Source organism: Rhinopithecus roxellana, chromosome 20 (assembly GCF_007565055.1).
Source record: "Rhinopithecus roxellana isolate Shanxi Qingling chromosome 20, ASM756505v1, whole genome shotgun sequence".
Lineage (NCBI taxonomy): Eukaryota > Metazoa > Chordata > Mammalia > Primates > Cercopithecidae > Rhinopithecus > Rhinopithecus roxellana.
The window spans coordinates 6,848,270-6,868,094 of record NC_044568.1 but is presented as its reverse complement, the minus strand read 5'-3'; the positions used below and the strand labels follow the sequence as shown (position 1 = coordinate 6,868,094).

The 19,825-nt window shown below is 43.9% G+C and overlaps 1 protein-coding gene across 10 annotated transcripts in view; it reads left to right on the top strand.

The window, feature by feature from the left end:
• The window catches only part of LOC104670340 (poly(A)-specific ribonuclease PARN-like), a 92,461-nt gene that overhangs the window by 3,001 nt on the left and 69,635 nt on the right, over positions 1 to 19,825 (top strand). For all 10 annotated transcript variants that reach the window (XR_004055331.1, XR_004055330.1, XR_004055332.1 and 7 more), the window contains exons 5-9: positions 70 to 151; positions 8,224 to 8,284; positions 15,648 to 15,813; positions 17,314 to 17,379; positions 18,118 to 18,156. Coding sequence is in view for 7 of the 10 variants with exons in the window: in XM_030924373.1 (XP_030780233.1) it covers positions 70 to 151; positions 8,224 to 8,284; positions 15,648 to 15,813; positions 17,314 to 17,379; positions 18,118 to 18,156 (414 nt within the window). In the remaining 3 variants the exon portion in view is untranslated. The remainder of the gene's footprint in view (positions 1 to 69; positions 152 to 8,223; positions 8,285 to 15,647; positions 15,814 to 17,313; positions 17,380 to 18,117; positions 18,157 to 19,825) is intronic.

Sequence of the window (19,825 nt, the reverse complement as noted above, 5' to 3'; positions counted from 1 at the left end):
AACAAACGTTGGGAATTCTGTTTTTGTGGCACAGTGTCACCTCCTAAGTCTCCTTTTATCTTATCCCAGGTATGTAACGAAGTCATTTAACTTCTATGTTTTCCCGAAACCCTTCAATAGATCCTCACCAGATGTCAAATTTGTTTGTCAGGTAAGTAGCATAATTGAGTTTTTTCTTTTCTGAATTGCTGATGAGGCAGCATGAAGATGTGGAATCAGAATTTGGTTCTACTACTAACTTTGGGCTTTGGGGCAAATCATTTCACCTTTGTCCTTTAGTTTTAGGGTAATAAATAAATGACCCTGTTATCTCCTCCATTGCTGTAGAATGAATTAAGAAGGGCCAGATGCAGCAGCTCATGCCTGTAATCCTAGCACTTTGGGAGGTTGGGGTGGGCGGATCATGAGGTCAGGAGGTCAAGACCATCCTGGCTAACATGGTGAAACCCCGTCGCTACTAAAAATACAAAAAAAAAAAAAAAAATGAGCTGAGCGTGGTCATGGGTGCCTGAAATCCCAGCTACTGGGGGAAGCTGAGATAGGAGAATGGCGTGAACTGGGGAGGCTGAGGTTGCAGTGAGCCGAGATCACTCCACTGCACTCCAGCCTGGGCAACACAACGAGACTCTGTCTCAGAGAAAAAAAAAAAAAAAAAAAAAAAGAATGAATTATGGAATAAGATGCAGAGACAGGCAGATGGATATGAGAACATGAGGTTTAGTAATTGTAAAACTGAATTTGAAAACATAGCTTCGTAACTCCATTTGGGATTTTTCTTATCTTACCCCCAACTTGAACCACCTACACATCAAGACTTACAGGCTTCTTGGCTGGACATGGTGGTTTATACCTGTAATCCTAGCAGTTTTGGAGGCTGAGACGGGAGAATCACTTGAGCTAAGGAGTTTGAGACCAGCCTGGGCATAAAATAGTGAGACCTCATCTCTATTTTAAAATAAAAATAAAAATAAACAAAGAAAAGACTGGGAGGCTTCTCGCTATCCTAACTCATTCACCTCGCATCTCCTTCAAGGGTGTAGACCTTTATTTTCTGGAAAAGCAGAGTATGTGTGTATCCTATCCAAAAAGAGAGAGCCCAGAAGGGGTTAAACTGTGCTCACTTCCTTTTCTCAAGCTCACTAATTAGGAAACACAGGGTAGAAAAAAAACTACTGTTTCCTCTTGAGGAGAAGAGAGCTTCATTGATGGGGCAATATTAGGGAGGTTCTCCTTTAGGATATTCCCTCTAGAGGTGTTGTAGCTGACCTGGTAGACACTCAGTAAATATCACTTTTTCCTTTCTGCTCTCTTGATTATCTGTTGTAATGGATAAGGAGAATGTAAATAAGGGGTATGGGTGTGTGGCTATGTGATTAAAAATAAGTCTTAATCTTTTCTTATTTAAAATCTTGCATCCTATCTTCTATCCCACTAACAACATGAATTCATCTGAGTCTTGCCATCTTTCCCTTCTCTTGCAGATTAATGGTAATGCAGTTATGAAAGCCTCGAGGGTAGGCTTCACAGTGATTGATTATGTCAAATTCTTTCTCAAAACTGGCAGTATATAAACAAATGAGAGTTAATCATATGCTTGTGGGCAAAAGAGAAAAGTTGAAGGTTAATTTTGGTCTTATAGACAGTTTCCTAAGTTAGCAAGTAAACCAGTTGACATTTTACCTTTACCCTGCAATCAGTTAATAGCTATTTATCAATCACTGTGGTATGGCATACCTAAAGAGTATTTGTACATTTTTTTTTTTTTTTTAGACAAAGTTTCGCTCTTCTTGCCCAAGCTGGAGTGCAGTGGCATGATCTTGGCTCACCGCAACCTCTCCCTCCCGGGTTGAAGTGATTCTCCTGCCTCAGCTTCCCTAGTAGCTGGGATTACAGGCATGCACCAAGATCCTTGGCTAATTTTGTGTTTTTAGTAGAGACAGGGTTTTTCTATGTTGAATCAGGCTGGTCTCGAACTCCCAACCCCAGGTGATCTGCCCGCCTCGGCCTCCCAAAGTGCTGGATTACAGGCATGAGCCACTGCACGTGGCCTTATAGTATGTGGTTTTTTTTTTGTTTTTTTTTTTTGGTAAATTTTCATTGAGGGAAAAGTAGGCTCAGTTGGGAAATTTGTGTGGATATAGTTTTCTGGTAGTACCAGCAACACAGAATTACTTAAAGTGGGTTCCATGGCTTTGGCCAGGAGTTAATCAAACAAAAGCAGAGGGTGGCAATGAGACACCTTAGGGATGGCACTCTGTTCTTTTTTTTATTTTTATTTTTTGAGATGGAGTTTCGCTCTTAATTGCCCAGGCTAGAGTGTAATGGCATGATCTCAGCTCATTGCAACTTCCGCCTCCCAGGTTTAAGTGATTCTCCTGTGTCAGCCTCCCGAGTAGCTGTTACTACAGGCATGCACCACCATCCTGGCTAATTTTATATTTTTAGTAGAGGTGGGGTTTCTCCATGTTGGTCAGGCTGGTTTCAAACTCCCCACCTCAGGTGATCCTCCCACGTTGGCCTCCCAAAGTGCTGGGATTACAGGCATACATCATCACGCTGACTAATTTTATATTTTTAGTAGAGATGGGGTTTCTCCATGTTGATCAGGCTGATCTCGAATTCCTGACCTCAGGTGATCCTCCCACCTTGGCCTCCCAAAGTGCTGGGATTATAGGCATGAGCCACCATGCCTGGCCGATGGCACTCTGTTTTAAACGACTAAGACAAATCTGGTTATTTTGGGAAATGTATGGGAAACAGATCAGAGGAACTTTGCCCATTGTACAAGCTGTGATTGTACACCTGGAATACTTACTACGGTTCTAGTTGCCAGCAACTCCTTTCATAAAAGCTATCATAGACTTGAAGATAGGCCTGACAGTGATGTCTAAAACAGATGAATAAAAGTGCTGGGGTTCTCTAGTCTGGAAAAACAAAGGCAGAGAAAAAGGTTTAGACTCTGTAAATTTGGGAATTGTATGAAAAGGGAAATGTATTTTTGTATTTTCTTTGGTCTTTCATTTAAGGTTTTTGTTTTATTTAAAATTCTTTAGTTGTAGCAGGGTTGCATGCAAGGGCATTCAGTTCTGGAGTTAGTAATTAGGGTGAAAATTGGGTCAAAATCTCTCTCAGAAAGCTCTTATCACCCTTAAAGCATATAGGATTTGAGGATGCAACAACTTAATATGTTTTTAAAAGATAGGACCCTGTGTGCACAGTTAGATGCTCCCATATTCTTGTCGAGATATGGAGAAATGGGTTGACAGAACCACACTCACACCCAGAAGAGTGTATTTGTAGAATAGTAGGGCAGTCAGGATAGCAGGACATTTATATCATTTTTGTCTTCTTTTTCTTTTCTTCCTCTTCCTTTTTCTGGCTAAAGATCTGTAGTTGAATTCATAGAAGGTATTTTATATATATGGTTGTGAAAAACTAAAATATAACTGCTGTATGTAGAGTAACAGATGTGTTTCTTTTCTTTTTCTTTTTTCTTTTTTCTTTTTTTTTTTTTGGTTTTTGAGATGGAGTCTTGCTCTGTCGCCCAGGCTGGAGTGCAGTGGTGCAATCTCGGGTCACTACAACCTCCGTCTCCTGGGTTCAAGCAATTCTCTTGTCTCAAACCTCCAGAGTAGCTGGGACTACAAGCACCTGCCACCACGCCTGGATAATTTTTGTATTTTTAATAGAGACAGGGTTTCACCATATTGGTCAGGCTGGTCTCGAACTCCTGACCTCAGGTGATTCACCCGCCCTGGCCTCCCAGTGTGCTAGGATTACAGACGTGAGCCATCGCGCCTGCCCAGATATGTTTCTTTTTTTTTTTTTTCTCTTTGTTTTTGAGACGGAGTTTTGCTCTGTTGCCAGGCTGGAGTGCAGTGGTGTGATCTTGGCTCACTGCAACCTCCACCTCCTGGGTTCAAGCGATCCTACTGCCTCAGCCTCCTGAGTAGCTGGGACTGTAGACATGTGCTACCATGCCCAGCTAATTTTTGTATTTTTAAGAGAGACGGGGTTTCACCATGTTGGCCACGATGGTCTCGATTTCTTGACCTCGTGATCTGCCCACCTTGGCCTCCCAAAATGCTGGGATTACAGGTGTTAGCCACCACACTTGGCTGTGTTTCTCTTCTTACTTCCTTTTCCCATGCCACTTCCTTCCCGTTTTACTCCTTTTTTCCTAGCTTTTATGTACATGTATACATATACACATATACCTAGACACACATACATATTAGCCTTTTTTTTTTTTTTGAGACAGAGTCTTGCTCTGTCGCTCAGGCTGGAGTGCAGTGGCGTGATCTCGGCTCACTGCAAGCTCCATTCTCCTGCCTCAGCCTCCCCACCAGCTGGGACTACAGGCGCCCGCCACCACACCCGGCTAATTTCTTTGTATTTTTAGTAGAGACAGGGTTTCACCGTGTTAGCCAGGATGGTCTCGATCTCCTGACCTCGTGATCCGACCGCCTCGGCCTCCCAAAGTGCTGGGATTACAGGCATGAGTCACCGCGCCCGGCTTTTTTTTTTTTTTTTTTATGAGACAGAATCTCTCTGTCACTGAGGCTGGAGTGCAGTGGATAGTCATGGCTGACTGCAGCCTTGACCTCGCTGGCTCAAGTGATCTTCCTGCCTTAGCCTCCTGAGTAGCTGGAACTACAGGCACATGCCACCATGCCCAGCTAATTTTTGTATTTTTTGTAGAGACAAGGTTTTACCATGTTGCCTTAGCCGGTCTCAAGCTCCTGGGCTCAAGCAGTCTGCCCACTTTGGCTTCCCAAAGTGCTGGGATTGCAAGCATATACCACTGTGCCAGGCTTACATTTAAAAAAATGGACAGGGCGCTGTGACTCAAATGCCTGTAATCCCAGCACTTTGGGAGGCCGGGGCTGGCGAATCACAAGGTCAGGAGATCGAGACCATCCTGGCTAACACGGTGAAACACCGTCTCTACTGAAAATACAAAAAAAATTAGCTGGACCTGGTGGCGGGCATCTGTAGTCCCAGCTACTCGGGAGGCTGAGGCAGGAGAATGGCATGAACTCGGGGCAGAGGTTGCATTGAGCCAAGATCGCGCCACTGCATTCCAGCCTGGGTGACAGAGTGAGACTCCGTCTCAAAAATATGTATATATATATATATATAAGTGGAATCCTAATATTCACATTTTATGCAACTGGCATTTGCCACTCAGCAGAATGTCTTTTATTTCATAGTATGGATACATATAATTTGTTTAATCAGTTAATTGAAATTTGGAGGCTTTCCAATCTTTATCAGCAATTCTGTAGTCAACTTCTGTGTGCAGTATATCTTTTTGTATAGGTAAGAATTATTTTGTATTATAGATTTCCTAGAAGGGGCATTGTTGAGACATAGGATATATGCATTTAAAGTTTTGATGGATGTCTCAAATTGTCTTCCCAAATATGTGTTCTCATGTCCTGAATTTTTTCATTTTATTTGAGACAGAGTCTCACTCTGTTGCCCAGGCTAGAGTGCAGTGGCATGATCTTGGCTCACTGTAACCTCCGCCTCCCGAGTTCAAGCGATTCTTCTGCTTCAGCCTCCCAAGTAGTTGAGTCTACAGGTGCGTGCCACCACGCCTGGCTAATTTTTGTATTTTTAGTAGAGACAGGGTTTCACCATGTTGACCACGCTGGTCTTGAATTCCTGACCTCAAGTGATCCGCCTGCCTTGGCCTCCCGAAGTGTTGTAATTACAGGCATGAGACTGCTCCCAGCTTCAACTCTTCAATCTTGAAAATGTTACGTTTATGACAAATCAAAGTAGTGGCTAGTAAACCGCAAAAGGTTATGTTAATTCAAAGGTTTTTTTTTTTTTTTTTTTTTTTGGAGACAGAGTCCCTGTTGCCCAGGCTGGAGTACAGTGGTGCGATCTCGGCTCACTGCAAGCTCCGCCTCCTGGGTTCACGCCATTCTCCTGCCTCAGCCTCCTGAGTAGCTGGGAACAAAGGCGCCCGCCACCTCAGCCGGCTAATTTTTTGTATTTTTAGTAGAGACGGGATTTCACCGTGTTAGCCAGGATGGTCTCGATCTCCTGACCTCGTGATTCGCCTGCCTTGGCCTCCCAAAGTGCTGGGATTACAGACATGAGCCACCGTGCCCGGCCACTGTTTTTTGTTTTTGTTTAAGACAGGGTCTCACTCTGTTGCCCAGGATGGAGTGCAGTAGCACAATCTCGGCCCACTGCAACCTCTGCCTCCCGGGTTCATGCCATTCTCCTGCCTCAGCCTCGTGAGTAGCTGGGATTACAGGCATGCACCACCACGCCTGGCTAATTTTTGTATTTTTAGTAGAGACGGGGTTTCACCATGTTGGTCAGGCTGGTCTTGAACTCCTGGCCTTGAACACCTCAGCCTCCCAAAGTGCTGGGATTACAGGCATGAGCCAACACACTCAACCTGTTTTTTGTTTTTTTTAAGAGGCAGAGTCTTGTTCCGTCACCCACGCTGGAGTCCAGTGGTGTGATCACAGCTCACTGCAGACTTGAACTCCTGGGCTCAAATGATTTTCTGATTCTCCCACCTCAGCTGTGGGATAGCTGGGACTGCAGATGGGAACCACCACACCTGGCTAATTTTTAAATTTTTTGTAGAGACGTGTCTCCCTATGTTACTGAGGCTGGTCTCGTACTTTTGGGCTCAAGCTATCCTCTCACAATCTCCCAAAGTGCTGGGATTACAGGTGTGAGCTACTGCACCCAGCCTAATATATACTTACTTTTAAATAACTTTATTATTATTATTTTTAATTGAAGTGAAATCTTGCCATGTTACCCAGACTGGTCACACAAACTTCTGGGCTCTGGCGATCCAACCACCTCAGCTTCCCAAAGTGCTGGGATTACAGGTGTAAGCCACCATGTCCAGCCCAGTCTAATGTTTTTATTTAAATCTGGGAACATATTTTGGCTCATGCTAGGTTCGAGATATATTTGTTTAGTAAGGCTTATTATTGGGAACTTCTCTTTTGATCTTTTTTGTTTTGAGACAAGGTCTCACTTTGTCACTCAGGCTGGAGTGTCATGGCATGGTAGTAGCCCACTACAGCCTCAACCTTCTGACCTTCTGTACTAAAGTGATCTTCATGCCTCAGCCCCTGTGTAGCTGGGACTACAGGTATGTGCTACCATACCTGGCTAATTTTTAAATTTTTTGCGGAGATGGGGTCTCACTGTTTTGCGCAAGCTGGTCTTGAACTCCTCGGCTTAAGCAATCTTCCTCCCTTGGCCTCCCTAAGTGCTAGGTTTGCAGGTATGAGCCATGGTGCCTGGCCTCTCTTTTGATCTTGAACATTGAGAACATTTAATTAAGATTTTGGGTTTTCATTATCTAATTTGAGGTGGATGTCAGTGTCTTACAACCTGCGCATGTAGGCTACATTAAACTTGAACCTGGGATGGGGTAATAAAATACATTTTAGTTCTATTTACAGTTTCCTAGTCAGTACTACAAACAGTCAAGAGATCAGGAGCTTTCTGCCTATTGGGAGAATATCTGTTCACCCAGTGGATTTTTATTTTGTTTTATTTTATATATACAGAGTCTTGCTCTGTCGCCTGGGCTGGAGTGCAGTGGCTCGATCTCTGCTCCACTGCAACCTCCTCCACCCAGACTCAAGCAGTTCTCCTGCCTCAGCCTCCTGAGTAACTGGGATTGCAGGTGCACACCACCACAGCTGGCTAATTTTTGTGTTTTTAGTAGAGATAGGGTTTCACCATGTTGACCAGGCTGGTCTCGAACTTCTGACCTCAAGTAATGTGCCCACCTCTGCCTCCCAAAGTGCTAGGATTACAGGCGTGAGCCACTGTGCCGGTCTACCTAATGGATATTTAAAAAATATTATGAAGCAGGCTGGGTGTGGTGACTCATGTCTGTAATCCCAGCACTTTGGGAGGCCGAGGCAGGAGGGTTGCTTGAGTCCAGGAGTTTGAGACCAGCCTGGGCAACATAGGGAGACCCTGTCTATAAAAAAATTGTAAAACAAAGGATGTTTGTTTTGTAAGCTATAAAGGAGAAGAGGCCAAATGTTTTAAGCAGTTAATGGATTGTTTGTGGAGTAGAAATTCCTTGTATTGTGACCTTTGGCACATTGCTTCCTTGTCTTGTTGTCTTTGTTTTCTTGTTTGAGTTACTTCTCTGCATCTCTTTATATTCCTGCCACTAACATCACCAAAACATGTGTTCTGTTTACTCTATTTCAGAGCTCCAGCATTGACTTTCTAGCAAGCCAGGGATTTGATTTTAATAAAGTTTTTCGCAATGGTAAGATTATGGGTAACCTATCTTTAGAGCTTATAAACCTTCACAATGTCCTTGGGAAGTAAGTCTGGACTTGGTTGAGAATTATTATTTTGTGCCTGCTGAAACACAGTCTCAGAGTTCCAGCATACTTGTGTAGCCATGTGCAGCCTTAAAATTTTTAAAAACTTGCTTACTGTGATTTTTTTTTTTTTGAGAAGGAGTCTTGCTGTGTCGCCCAGGCTGGAGTTCTGTGGCGTGATCTTGGCTCACTGCACGGTCCGCCTCCCAGGTTCATGCCATTCTCCTGCCTCAGCCTCCCGAGTAGCTGGGACTACAGGCATCCGCCACCACGCCTGGCTAATTTTTTGTACTTTTAGTAGAGATGGGGTTTCACCGTGTGAGCCAGGATGGTCTCGATCTCCTGACCTTGTGATCCGCCTACCTTAGTCTCCAAAAATGCTATGATTACAAGTGTAAGCCACCACGCCTGGCCTACTGTGATCTTTTAGAGGAAAAAAAAAAAAATTCAGCCATGAGCTGAACAAAATAGATGCTACTTCATTTAACTCTGATAAGGCCCTTCAAAGTCCTGTTTTTTATTGAGTGCAGTTTATTCTACCACTGGTGTGACATAGTGGCCTAACTCACCACCTGTGGGGAATGCTTCCTTGTTTTCTTTCAGTGTAACAAGAGGTGTGTACTTTACAAATGTACTGTATTCCAGTGATGCTGTAATGAAAGCCCTCTTTGCCAGCTAGTGCATGTTTATTTTTATTTTATCTTTTATGTTTGTTTTTTGTAACACCTCTGCTGGCAAGAATTATTTTGAGACAGGGTCCCACTCTGTCACCCAGGCTGAGTGCGGTGGTGCAATCATAGCTCAGGAGCCTTGACCTGCTGGGCTCAAGTGATTCTCCCACCTCACCCTCCCGAGTTGCTGGGACTACAGCTTTGCGCCAGCATGCCTGGCTGATTTTCGTGTTTTTTGTAGAAATGGGATTTTGCCATGTTGCCCAGGCTGGTCCCAAACTGCTGTTCTCAAACAGTCCACCTGCCTTGGCCTCCCAGGGTGCTGGGATTATAGGCGTGAGCCACCACACCCTGCCTACCTGTTGCTTTTTTAATAGTTGGAGACAGTTTCTTACTTTCTAGGCCGGGCGCGGTGGCTCAAGCCTGTAATCCCAGCACTTTGGGAGGCCGAGACGGGCGGATCACGAGGTCAGGAGATCGAGACCATCCTGGCTAACACGGTAAAACCCCGTCTCTACTAAAAAATACAAAAAAAAAAAAACTAGCCGGGCGAGGTGGCGGGCGCCTGTAGTCCCAGCTACTCGGGAAGCTGAGGCAGGAGAATGGCGTAAACCCGGGAGGCGGAGCTTGCAGTGAGCTGAGATCCAGCCACTGCACTCCAGCCTGGGCGACAGAGCGAGACTCCGTCTCAAAAAAAAAAAAAAAAAAATAGTTGGAGACAGTTTCTTACTTTCTTACGAGAGAAGGAAAGTACGGAGACTGCACGATTGATAATAGCTAACTTGCTAGGGTGATGGCCTGGGGAGCACCTGAGGAAGGGACTGTGTCTCGTTCACTTCACATCCCCTTGCATAGCATGATTTCTTTTCTGTATCAGGGAGGTGACCACCAAATGTTTGATGCATAAATGGGTGCATGAGTACTGCACATCAGAGCGTTTGAGGTTGGTTTTCCTTCCTCTTCATTTGTTTCTCTAAAAGTGTTTGGGAAGACCGTGCTTTTTGCAGTGGTATTAAGTATGTACAAGGTCAATATTTTAATTTAATTATTGACATAAATTTTGCTTTTTTTTCCCCATGGTGACTGTAGAATTAATGAATGAAGGAGGGAAGGAGGTTTATCCCAACAAGAATAACTGAACTTTTCTCAGAAAAAAGTACATGGGCTTCAAATGAATTCTCCTCTTCTCAGCAGAACCTCTTTGCAAGGTGTTTAGTACCCATGCCATATTGGTGTTTTTTTTTTTTTTTTTTGAGACAGAATCTTACTTCCAGGCTAGAGTGCAGTGGTGTGATCTCGACTCACCACAGCCTCCACTAACATGTTCAAGCGATTCTCATGCTGCAGCCTCCTGAGTAGCTGAGACCACAGGCACACGCTGCCACGCACACCTGATTTATGTATTTTTACTAGATACGGGGTTTCACTATGTTGGCCGGGCTGGTCTTGAACTCCTGACCTCACGTGATTCACTCGCTTTTGCCTCTTAAAGTGCTGGGATTACAGGCATGAGCCACCGGGCCTGGCCCATATTGTTTTTTAATTGCTTCATTGGTGCTGCATCTTAATTTTTGTTGATTTCAATCTTTGGAGGTAATGAAAACAAAGTTTTTTTGAGCCAAAAGTGCTTCACATAGTGACTGAACCAGCAGAGCAATACAGTTTGGGTATTATAAAGAAATTTTTTTTTATTAGTCTCATACTTGACTCTGAAAGCCATTATAAAATAGAAGTTCCAAATGCATTTAGAGCATTGTATTGGACTAGTGGCAACATTTCTTGAAGGAACCACTTTATCCGATACTCGTATGGATGCATAGTTCTAACTTTTTTTTTTTTCATAGAAGAAGAGAAACAGCCAGATTGGAATGTGCCTCCTTCTTCTGTTTTATAGTCATGCCCTGGAATATTTTAGTTACAATAGTTAGGACTTCCAGGTCATCCATACTACCAAGCCTCATCCCATGCTGTTGTTGATATGCTCTAAATCTGACTTACACCCTCATCTCTCTCCATTTGCAAGACTTTCCATTCAGGCTTTGTAAATGTCAGGCCCTTTCCTTACAGCCGTCTTCTCTCAAGTTCTTTGATTTCCTTGTCTGGAAGGAAACCAGGTGACCCCTCTTGTTAGTTTTCCCTTGTAGCCTTCTCCATCCCTGGTGGTTTTCCTTCTCACTCTTGTCTTCCTCTGGCCAGGCTGTGCTAGGTGTCCTCCTTGTTTCCCCATGCCACCTTTAGACACCTGAATTTTCTTTTTTTTTTTTTGAGACAGAGTTTTGCTCTTGTTGCCCAGGCTGGAGTGCAATGGTGCGATCTCGGCTCACCGCAACCTTTGCCTCCCGGGTTCAAGTGATTCTCCTGCCTCACCCTCCCAAGTAGCTGGGATTATAGGCATGTGCCACCACACCCCGCTAATTTTGTATTTTTACTAAGGACAGTTTCTCCATGTTGGCCAGGCTGGTCTCCAACTCCCAACCTCAGATGATCCACCTGCCTTGGCCTCCCAAAATGCTGGGATTACAGGTGTGATCGCCACATCTGGCACCTGAATTTTCTTTTGTACAGGAGCCACCATTCTCAGGCTGTCACTAGCTCTGCAGCCCCTCTGTGCTGACTCCTGTAGGCGCAGCGCGCATCATAGTCTTGGCTTTGGTGTGTTATCATTCTCTCCACTCCTGCCCTTCTCTGGGTGACTTTAGTATCCTCAAGGATAACCAGCAAATGCTCTGGTCTGTTTCTTGACCAGGTGGTCAGCAGTCTTTCTTTCTATCTGTCTTTAGTCCTCTATACCAGTGGCAGGGTCATGGACCTTAGAGTCAAAAACTGCACCTTTCATTTACTATCTTTTTTTTTTTTTTTCTTTCTTGAGACAGGGTGTTGCTTTGTCACCAGGCTGGAGTGCACTGGCACATTCATGGCTCACTGCAACCTTGATCCCCTGGCCCAAGTGATTCTCTAACTTCAGCCTTCCGTGTAGCTGGAACCGTAGGCGCACATCATCATGCCCAGCTAATTTTGACGTTTTTTTATAGAGACAGGTTCTCACTATGTTGTCCTGGCTGGTCTCAAACTCCTGGGTTCAAGCAGTATTCCTGCCGCCACCCCCTAAAGCTCTGGGATTATAGGAATGAGCTGTTGTGCATGGCCTCATTTATTGTTTTTAGTGTTTTTAATGTATGTTTCTTTGAGAGTACTACTTCTTGTGCTTCTAATTCACTTGCTCTGGTACCTATTTCAGCAATCTGTTGACTTACATTGCTTTTTCACTATCTATTGCCTTCCCTGCTTCTCCTTTGTGTGTATTGTTCTCCGTGTATCATGCCAGGAGGCACATGATGTCATTTGTCCTGTTACTGGTAATGTTAACTTGGACCACTTTTTTTGCCAGTTAGTTTTAGCATCCATTGATAATTCTTGCTTTAAGCAATTATCGTTGACAGATGGTGGTTTTGTGCATTCATTGTTCTTTCTACAAATTCCTTAGTGTCCCGTGGCTTTGTTGTTATTGTTGTTTTGAGACAGTCTCACCCTGTTGCCCAGGCTGGAGTGCAGTGGTGTGATCTTGGCTCACTTGCAACCACCACCTCCCAGATTCACGTGATTCTCCCACCTCAGCCTCCTGAGTACCTGGGACTACAGGCGCGTGCCATCATGCGTGGCAAATTTTTGTACTTTTTGATAGAGAGGGCGTTTTACCATATTGAACAGGCTGATCTTAAACTCTTGATCTTAAGTGATCCGCCCTCCTCAGCCTCCTGAAGTGCTGGGATTATAGGCATGAGCCAGGCTCCCGGCCTCCCATGGTGTTTTTTTTTTTTTTTCTGGGAGACGGAGTTTCGCTCTTGTTGCCCAGGCTGGAGTGGAATGAAGCAATCTCGGCTCACCGCAACCTCCGCCTCCTGGGTTCAAGCGATTCTCCTACCTCAGCCTCACGAGTACCTGGGATGACAGGCATGTGCCACCATGCCTGGCTAATTTTGTATTTTTAGTAGACACAGGGTTTCTCCATGTTGGTCAGGCTGGTCTTGAACTCCCGATCTCAGGTGATCTGCCTGCCTCAGCCTCCCATAGTGCTGGGCTTACAGACATGAGCAACTGCACCTGGTCCCCATGGCTTTTAATACCACCCTATATCCCAGTGATAACTACATTTATATTTCGACACCTTTCTCTTGAGCTATAGGCTTGTAACTGCAAGTTTTAATTTGCGTATACCCTTAGATGATTTGATATGTCCGTGGCCGGGCGCAGTGGCTCATGCCTGTAATCCCAGCACTTTGAGAGGCTGAGATGGGCATATCACCTGAGGTCAGGAGTTCAAGACCAGCCTGGCTAACATGGTGAAACCTTGTCTCTACTAAAAATACAAAAATTAGCTGGCTGTGGTGGTGGGTGCCTGTAGTCCCATCAACTTGGGAGGCTGAGACAGGAGAATTGCTTGAACCTGAGAGGTGGAGGTTGCAGTGAGCCGAGATTGTGCCATTGCATTCCAGGCTGGGTGACAGAGCAAGACTTCATCCTAAAAAAAAAGAAAAAAAATAGTATGTCCAAAAGGTAGCTTCTGATTTTCACTCCTTGGACCCCAATACCTATTTTTCTCCTCTTTGTCTTCACATCAGTTAGTGGCCCTACCATCTTCCCAATTGCTTGAACCAAAGAGCAAGGTTTTGTTTTTGTTTTGTTTTTTTTTGAGATGGAGTCTCGCTCAGTCACCAGGCTGACGTGCGGTGGCACTATCTCGGCTCACTGCAACCTCTGCCTCCTGGGTTCAAGCGATTCTTTTGCCTCAGCCTCCCAAATAGCTGGGACTACAGGCACGCGCCACCATGCCTAGCTAATTTTTGTATTTTTAGTAGAGATGGTGTTTCACCATGTTGGCCTGGATTTTCTCCGTCTCTTGATCTCGTGATCCACCCGCCCAGGCCTCCCAAAGTGGTTGGATTACAGGCATGAGCCACTGCGCCCAGCTGCAAGGTGTTTTTCCTGATTTTGCCTTTCCCTTTATCCTTCATCTCCAGGATATCAGTAAATGTTACCTCTTATGTCTAGAAAATCACTGTCTCCATCTACCCTGCCATCTCTGTAGTCAACGCCAGGGTTACAAACGACAGCCCACTGCTTGCTCCGTGTTTTGTAAATAAGATTTGTTGGACTACAGCTATCCCCGTACATGTACATTCTGTGTATGGCTGCTTTTGTGCCACAACAGCAGGGCTGAGTATTGCAACAGAGACCCCCATGGCCCACAAGCCTAAAACATTTACCATCAAGCCTTTTAAGAAAAAGTTTGCTGGCCGGGCATGGTGGCAGGTGACTCCCGCCTGTAATCCCAGCACTTTGGGAGGCTGAGGTGGGTGGTGAGGTCAGGAGTTCGAAACCAGCCTGGCCAACATGGCGAAACTCTGTCTCTACTGAAAATACAACAATTAGTCCTGGTGTGATGGCGCACTCTTGTAATCCCAGCTACTCCGGAGGCTGAGACAGAAGAATTGCTTGAATCCGGGAGGCAGAGGTTGCAGTGAGCTCAGATTGTGCCCTTGCTCACCAGCCTGGGTGACAGAGTAAGACTTTGTCTTAAAACAAAACAAAGAAAAAATTTGCTGACCTCTGATCCAGCTCTTGTCTCTTGCCTGGATAATTACTCCTAACTTGTTTCCCAACTTCCACTCTCAGAGTAGTTGTCATGGCCTTTTAAGCATTATGCAGGTAAGGTAATTATCTTGCTTAAAATCTTCTAATGTTGTCCAGTCACTGTTAGAATAATGTGCATTTATTTATTTATTTTTTTTTTTTGAGATGGAGTCTGGCTCTGTCGCCCGGGCTGGAGTGCAGTGGCCGGATCTCAGCTCACTGCAAGCTCTGCCTTCCGGGTTTACGCCATTCTTCTGCCTCAGCCTCCTGAGTAGCTGGGACTACAGGTGCCCGCCACCTTGCCCGGCTAGTTTTTTGTATTTTTTTAGTAGAGACGGGGTTTCACCATGTTAGCCAGGATGGTCTCGATCTCCTGACCTAGTGATCCGCCCATCTCGGCCTCCCAAAGTGCTGGGATTACAGGCGTGAGCCACCGCGCCCGGCCATAATGTGCATTTCTTACCCTGGCCTGTGAGGGCCTGCAGAATCTTGCTCCATACTCCAATCTGATGCTGTACCATTCCATTTTTGCTCATGACGTCTGGCTACACCAGCTCCTTGCTGCTCCTGGAACAGTCCTAGCCATTGCCATCTTCTGAGTATTCATACTTGTTTCCCCTACTGGAAGGATTCTTCCCCTAGCTCCTTTCATATCCGAATTATTCTCATCCTTTGGGTTTTCCCTTACTTTCCTGATTATCTTGTCAGAAGTAGTTCCCTTTACTACAGAGAAGGATGCATCAGCTTGTCACTGTTCATTCCCCAGTGCCTAATATAATGCTTTGGCAAAGCGTAAGTGCCAGATAAATATTTCTTGAAAGAAGATTGAATGAATGGATGAATGATAAACACATTTCAAAATCACTTGCCTTTCTATTCATTTTTGAGATGTAGTTAAATATGGTAAATCTTTCCTGAGTAATTCAGACTCTTTGGTTTGTTAAACAAATTTTATGTTAGACAGTTACTTCTGCTAATGTGTTCTTTTTAAAATCATGCTTAGGAATTCCATATTTAAATCAGGAAGAAGAAAGACAGTTAAGAGAGCAGTATGATGAAAAACGTTCACAGGCGAATGGTGCAGGAGCTCTGTCCTACGTATCTCCTAACACTTCAAAATGTCCTGTCACGATTCCTGAGGATCAAAAGAAATTTATTGACCAAGTGGTGTAAGTTCCTAAACTAAAACTAAACGTGCATTGTGTGCTGTATATTGGGGCATGACAGTCATGTATATCTCAAACCTGTACTTTGCAAACATAGTACACACACAGGTGTGATGTTGTGAATAGCAGGATGTAATTGTGGCATATTAAAAAAAAAATTTTTTTTTTTTTTTTGAGACAATCTTGCTCTGTTGCCCAGGCTAGAGTGCAATGGTGCAATCCTGGCTTACTGCAACCTCTGCCTCCCAGGTTCAAACAATTCTTGTGCCTCAGCCTCCCGAGTAGCTGGGATTATAGGCGTGCGCCACCACACCCAGCTAATTTTTATATTTTTAGTAGAGCCGAGGTTTTGCCATGTTGGCCACGCTGGTCTTGAACTCCTGGCCTCAAGTGATCCGCCCGCCTCAGCCTCCCAAAGTGTTGGGATTATAGGCATGAGCCAGCATGCCTAGCCAGCATATTCAAATTTGTGCAACAGCAACAAATTGTAAATAGAGTTCCATGTATTGTACTCGGACTTGCTACATGTTACTAGGCACGAGATTTCTGTACGTGGGCAGACCTGTGTGGACTTTTTTTTTTAATTAAATAGAGATGGATCTCACTGTGTTTCCCAGGCTGGTGTCAAACTCCTGAGCTCAAGGGATCTTCCTGCCTCGGCCTCCTGGAGTGTTGGGATTATAGGCCTGAGCCATTGCCTGGCCCCTTTTCTTGTTTTTTAAATACTAATCAACTGACTTCTAAAACTTGCATGGACTCAATACCTGACAGCCACTGTCCGATATCCTTGAAGGCAGAGTAGTGGATCAGGCTTATCCAGTTGGCAGCATGTCCATGTTCTCTTTGCTTGCAGTAAAGGTGCTAACAAGCAGATGGGATCTTGGACAAGTGTCTGGTCTTGCTTAGCTTAGTTGTTGGTGTAACCATTTTACTGGGAAAGTCAAAAATTAAATCACTTGTACTGACGAGTCCTTGAGAAGTTGTCACTAATTAATAACAACAGTAACCCTCTTCCCCCCAAAATATGCCAAATAAAGCTTTCTTAAAAAATTTTATTTATTTTTTGAAACAGGTTCTCGCTCTGTTGCCAAGGCTGGAGTGCAGTGGTGTGATCATGGCTCACTGCAGCCTCAACTTCCCAGGCTCAGGCGATTGTCCCACCTCAGCTTCTGGAGTAGCTGGGACCACAGTTACACTGCACCATGCCCAGTGAATTTTTAAAATTTATTTTTTGTAGTGAGGGGCTCTCAGTATATTGCCCAGGCTAGTCTCGAACTCCTGGGCTCAAGTGATCCCCCCAGCCTCGACCTCCCAGAGTGCTATTCTATGCCTAGGTCAAAATAAAGCATTTTAAAAAAAGTCTTTGAGCTAAAAGTTATAGGGTAATTTGGTAGAATTACATTGTCACACATTCTTATATTTAGAATGTTTTTGGTTGTGATTATTTTCTTGGTTGATGACTTAATTCCTTAAAGGTACTGATGGTCATGGTCTATTCCTCAGAGAGAAAATAGAAGATTTATTACAAAGTGAAGAAAACAAGAACTTGAATTTAGAGCCATGTACCGGGTTAGTTGTCCTGAACATTTCTGCATGTTCTTTTTTCGGAAAGGTAGATGATTTGTGGCATTTGATGCATTTAGTCTTTTAAAAACACCTTTATAAAGGGTCTTTTTATTATTAGTATGTTCTCAAGAATTAAGCACTAACTTTAGCGTTACACAGTGGGGATAACTGTGTATACTGAGACACTGAATGAATGCTTTGTCCTGTACCTGGAGCGGAGAACACTGTTGTGCAACCTTGACTTTCAGTTATGCCCAAGAGTGGCATAATTACTTTGGCCTTGAGGAGTGCTTAGTACATGAAGGCTTCAGAAGAAAGAATTCACTTTCAGGCTACTTCTACCCTTTTAATTTCTCTCTGCATTTAAAAAACATTAGCATTTCAAAGAGTCAGTAACGTGATTGTCTTTTTTTCCTTTTACTTTGTGAGGAGCTTCACAAAAGTATTTTAATGCATCTGTCTACTTTAAAACTCTCTTATGCAGCTGCAGGAAGCAATATTTTGATTAGACAAGAACTTCTACCTCTTCAATAAAAGCAGTATAATATTAAAGAAAATTTTAGAAGACAAGTGATGAGGAATTCCCCCCATGTCAACTAACCTGCCTATTTTTGTTTGCAAATTACCTGTCAGTTCTAATGAAGTCTCTTTTTAAAGTGAAATCCTTCTCAACAAATGCTTGATCAGTTCGGATTTACTTCTAATGAGCCAAAATCGATACCTTTTCTTTTGTTTTTATAGGTTCCAAAGAAAACTAATTTATCAGACTTTGAGCTGGAAGTAAGTATTTATATTGTATACAGGAGCTCTGTGGGGGACCCAGGATTTAAAGACGAAATATAATCTCTTAGCTCTCATTTCCTTTTTGAAATTCTGCGGTTCTCAGTGATTTGACCCCACCAAGTTCCCCTGCTTTCTTAAGTTGAACACTCACTTAATTTTCTTTTGTTATTGTTTTTTAACAGATGCTTTAAGGCTTCTTAAAATAATTATCACTTTGGTGCATCCATTAAGCTATGGATTGGTAGTGTTTTTGTCCTTTGGGGGTATACAATGAATATTTGGTTTTCAGACCTAGGAAATACTCAGATGAATGCTTTTGGTAAAGCAAGAGTTCTTAACTTAGGGTAAGACTATGGATGGGTTTCAGGAGGTCTGTGAATCCCCTGAAATAACATCCAGACGTTTGTGTGTGTATTTTTCCAAGGATGTTTCCCTTGGTTTCCTTGTGTTTGCAGGTGGGTCTTCAATTCAGAAATTGAACATTGACATAGACAGGTGGACATTTCCATTTGACTTTGGGGACCTTGTTCTTCCATTGGAATCTACTGGTGACATGTATACTGGGAATATACTTTGAACACAATAGGAAAGGGCTGTTTAGTTTGCCCATGCCCACACTCCCTTCCTGTCATGTCGTCCTTGCAGCCTACTGCAGCTGCATTCCACATCCTTCTCCTTGTTGGCTGATGCAAACTGTTAATACCATGCAAAACTACAGCAGAGTTGGCCGTCTAAAACCTCCTCTTTATATGCCCCGTGCAATCTAAAAAGACTTTCAGGTCGGGCGTGGTGGCTCACTCCTATAATCCTAGCACTTTGGGAGGCCGAGGTGGGCAGATCACCTGAAGTCAGGAGTTCAAGACCAGCCTGGCCAACATGGTGAAACCCCATCTGTACTAAAAATACAAAATTTAGCTGGGCATGGTGGCACATGCCTGTAATCCCAGCTATTTGGGAGGCAAAGGCAGGAGAATCACTTGAACCTGGAAGGCAGAGGTTGCAGTGAGCCAAGATTGTGGCTCGGTTCTTCAGCCTAGGTGGCAGAGCAAGACTCCATCTCAAAAAATAAATAAATAAATAAAATAAAATAAGACTTTCACAATTTCAGTTAGGAAACATTTTTGTATTTGGAAGAAAGATTTGACTCTGTGGTAATGAGTTGACTGTATTTTGAGATGTAGGACATTTTAGAAAATGCCTAAGTCCTGGCCGGGCGCAGTGGCTCACCCCTGTAATCCCAACACTTTGGGAGGCCAAGGCGGGCGGATCACAAAGTCGGGAGATTGAGACCACCCTGACTAACACAGTGAAATCCTGTCTCTACTAAAAATGCAAAAGATTAGCGGGGCGTGATGGTGCGCGCCTGTAGTCCTAGCTACTCTGGAGGCTGAGGCAGAAGAATGGTGTGAACCCAGGAGGCGGAGCTTGCAGTGAGCAGAGATTGCGCCACTGCACTCCAGCCTGGGCGACAGAGCAAGACTCTTATCTCAAAAAAAAAAAAAAAAAAGAAAGAAAATGCCTAAGTCCTAAAAAAATTAATTTGAAAGTCAAATCCATGTTTATGTGTTTAAGAGCAAGGATAAGGAAACATTTAGCAGCTGAAACGTTATAAAATAAATGTGCTATAAAGTCTTCATTGTAGTGATAATTCTTTCATTATTAATAA